This window comes from Echinops telfairi, unplaced genomic scaffold (assembly GCF_000313985.2).
Source record: "Echinops telfairi isolate 266 unplaced genomic scaffold, ASM31398v2 ScPeMD7_17;HRSCAF=63, whole genome shotgun sequence".
Taxonomy (NCBI): Eukaryota; Metazoa; Chordata; class Mammalia; order Afrosoricida; family Tenrecidae; genus Echinops; species Echinops telfairi.
In genome coordinates this window covers 5,632,693-5,636,672 of record NW_022103914.1, presented here as the reverse complement: position 1 = coordinate 5,636,672, position 3,980 = coordinate 5,632,693, and the positions used below count along the sequence as shown (strand labels likewise).

Below are 3,980 nucleotides of genomic sequence, written 5' to 3'. Positions count from 1 at the left end.
GGCCAGCGGCCAGCAACCGAGCAGCCAATCACGAGAGCAGAGCGAGCGCTCCCGGACCGGCCGGGGAGTGCGCCTGCGCCTAACTCTCAGCGGCCCGGGAGGGGCGGAGCCTGGGGGCGGAGCCTGGGGGCGGAGCCTGGGGGGCGGTCAATGAGCCTGCGCAAAACGCGCTGCGTGGTGGGGGAGGGCCGTCCGAGTGTGTCTGTGTTGTTGTTCCGCGGCAGCGGCGGCGGCGGTAAGATGGCTGCCCACGGGGGCTCCGCGGCGTCCGCGGCGCTGAAGGGGTTAATCCAGCAGTTCACCGCCATCACCGGTGAGAGACGCGGGTCCCGGAAGGTGGGGAGCGGGGTCCAGAGGGGCGGCGGGTCTGCCCCGGGCTTCCACCCTTCCTGCGTTCCTCCCTCGGGCTTTCCTCAGAGCTGCCGTCCTCCCTCCTGAGGAAGAGGCGACGACGGCGTCGGGGTCTCCGGGTTCAGGCGGGAGACAGCCCCCCTCCCCCCACCCTGCCCTGCGTTCTCGTTCGCAGGCTCTTCGGGTGGAAGGGGACCGCTCACTCCCCGCCCGCCCGGCCGCCCGGTCCGACCTGATGGGCCGAGCCCACTCGTCGCCGCCGGCCCGGGGACCTGGGGGCTGGAGGAGTGGGGGGCCGCACCCGGGCCACCGCCCTCCTCCTCCTCCTCCTCCTCTTTCATACCGTCTTCTAAGCCTCCGTCCAGCCCTGGGGTGCCGTGCATCCCCTCACCTCCTCCTCCCTGTACCCCCGGGCCAGGTCCTTCTCCCCGGTGCCCGGTGTGCCCTTCCCCTTCCTGGGCCCTCGGAGCCATCGCCGGGGCCCTGGCGTGTTCGGGCCCTCCCGCCTCCGCGGCGGAGCTGTGGGCCCGTCAGCGTCTTCCTGGGAGATCGGCCGCGGGAAGAGGGAGGGGGGTGCTGAGGAATACCGTAGGGTCTGGGGTCTAAGAGAAAAACGGGGACCCCCCCCCCAGCTCAATTGTAGAAGGATATTGGGTGGCGTTTCCCAGCTCCCTATAATAAAATTATGGAGACCGAGACTATGGCGCCGGGGTCTCCTGCCGCTGAAACAGGGATGGCGGCAGAAACTTCTCTGAGAGAAAATGGGTGTCTGGGTGTCAGTCTCCCTCAAATCCTGGGCCTAGGTTTTTCTTTTTCTTAGGACCCCTGCGGAGGGCACACGCCGATCCTCTGACTGCCTGGCGGAAAGGCCCTAGGCCGTTCTGAGAATTCGGTCTGTCTGGTTTCTCTCTGGTGGTGCTGAACTTTTTTTGCATGAGTTATTAGAGGGCGGAGCAAATGATGAAGTTCTCTGTGGAGTGATTTGAGGGACGGCTCCTCCATGTGCCGGAGTGTAATTTTGCCATTCTAGTTTGTCATTTTGGAAGGAGGTCAGAATGTTCGTTCCATCCCTGAACAGATCCATACCTTATCTGATAATTTGTTAAATACTGAGGCTCTTCTCGCAGTTAGTGTTCTTGTAATTTGTCGTGCAAGATCTGGCTAAGTAAAATCTCTTGTTTAAACCTTGTCGCTTGTATGCTACCTTTTGTTTCATAATTAAATCTGGTTTTATTTTTTTCACTCTGCAGTTAGAACTAGATGTTTGGTGCCTTGTTATCTCGCTTGTGAGCCTGCAGCACCATGCTGAAGTCAGTAAGCAAAATTTCATAAAAATGGACTGGGGAATGGGATGATTATTTAAAGATAGTATGCATTTTTCATTATCGAACCACACCACTGTTAAGGGGAAAATTAGAAAATAATTATATGTTAACATGACTGCCTTATGTTTATATAGAAATATCTCTGTAGTATGTTAGATACAGGGTGAATATCAATTACACGCTTTTCTTGGGTTTTCTAGAGGTGTTTTAATTTAAGTAATCACTTACCTAATTTCCAAGTCTTATGTTAACTGGCGTACTAGGCTGTGCATTGAGCTGCTAACAGCAAGGTCAGCAGATCAAACCCACCACTCTCTCTGCAAGATAAAGATGAAGTTATCTGCTCCTGTAAAGATTTACTCTTGGAAACCCAAAGAGGCAGTTCAACTTTGTCTTATAGGGTCACTTAGAGTAGGAATCGACTCAGTTGTTGGTGGGTTTGTTTGTTTGATTTTATGGTAACTACAGGACTGAGGTAGTGTTTCATTCTGTTGTCCATAGAGCTGCTTTGAGTTGGAAATTACTCCATACCACCTAACAACAACAACTACTACTACTACTACTACTACTACTGGCTCCATTGGGAACTCATATTGCTTTAACCTCACGCTATTTCTTTTCATGTAAATTTTTTGTTAGATATAGACAGAATCTTAAGTGGTCAGTGACTTGAGCTGGCTCACTTAATGGCTTTTATTCTGTTTCTTTCTGCTAGTGTACACTACTTGTTTCCCATTACAGGCCTTTGTTTCCTGAGTCAGTGGAATGCTTACAGTACAGAAGTATGGAAGTACACAAAAGGAAAAATAACACAGATTGTTAGTGTGTTGCAAATTTTTTTTATGATTTCATTTAGATTCTTTTAACAAGGTAGTGATAAACATTAGAAACACTTTAGACCTCCTCCACCCTTTTTGAAATAAAAGCATAAGCTCTTTTAAGGTCAGTCTAGTTTACCTAGTAATGAATTAAAAAGCAAATACTTCTATCATAAATGCTACAGTTTAAAATACTTGTGAAAAGAGATAATCACAAGATTTATTTTCACTTGTCTTAAAAATAAATCATGGAGTTTTCCACCTTCATATGTATTTTAAACTGTAGTGCTTATGATTTTTAACAAGTACTGTTTTTTTTATTAATTGCTTTGTGAATTAGACTGATTTTAAAAGCTTAAGCTCTGATTTTAAAAAGGTTACTTATCTAGAAGCTTAGCCTTCTGGTAGAAGCAACTCATCCTAAATATGCTGTTTTAAATTTTATAAATAGAAGAAAAATATGGAATATTTCTTAATAAATAAAGCATCTTACTAAATTAAACTTATGAATGAATATACTATACATGCATGAAATAATGATTCTCATTTTTAATTAAAAATATAATTTTGAAAAAGAATGAAACTTTGCAATATTGGGGAAGTGTTAGGTACAGAGACCAATAGAAGACTGCTGCATACATCCAAGAAAGATACTGGTGCCCTGAAATAAGTTAGTGTCCAAGGAGTGAACTCTGAAAGATAAGGGGGAAATTAGAAGTGTCAAAATCAAGCTTAGGAATCCTATTTCGGACATCCAATTATATAACGTGTGTGTGTGTGTGTACGTACATGTGTTGGGATAATATAAGCTTTTGAAGAAAAGATAATTAGTTCTATTTTGGGTAGGTTAAGTTACTATCAATGAAATTTCCAATTGGAACTATTCAATATGCCATAGGCTCCCAAATTTATATGTCTGACTGCCTCTTTTTCAGAAAGAAAGAAAAAGAAAAAATGGCCCTCATGGCAATGAAAAACATTTACCGTATATACTCTTCAAGTTTATAAGTATATAAGTCAAGTTTTTTTTTCTGTTTTGTTATCTTTTTTAAAAATCATTTTATTGGAGGCTCATACAAATAAGTCAAGTTTTTCAGCACATTTTTAATGCCGTTTTTGTAGTAAAATTAGGTGCCTCGACTGATAATTGGGTTGACACATACTTGAGTATATATGGTATACTGTAGCCTATAATCCAAGATAAAGTGTAAACCAAACGAAACTCATTGCCATTGAGTCAACGCTGATTCATAGTGATCACCCTGTGGTTTTCCGAGATTGTAACTGGAGTAGAAAGCCCAGTTTTTCTCCTGAAAAGCTGCTGGTGGTTTTGAACTGTTGACCCTGCGGATCGCAGCCCAACTCCTAACAACTCCACCACCTACTTTTTTTTTTTTTTCCTTTGTAAAAAATCATTTTATTGGGATATCTTACAGACATCATAATATTCCATAGTTCAACCACATCAAGGAGTGCTGTACGATTG

The 3,980-nt window shown here is 45.1% G+C and overlaps 1 protein-coding gene across 1 annotated transcript in view; it reads left to right on the top strand.

Moving 5' to 3' along the window:
- Nucleotides 1-236: 236 nt before the first annotated feature.
- Nucleotides 237-3,980, top strand: part of UBXN7 (UBX domain protein 7) — a 66,534-nt gene continuing 62,790 nt past the window's right edge. Inside the window, exon 1 of the mRNA XM_004712260.3 lies at nt 237-313. Coding sequence (XP_004712317.1) covers nt 241-313 — 73 coding nt within the window. The 5' untranslated portion in view covers nt 237-240. The remainder of the gene's footprint in view (nt 314-3,980) is intronic.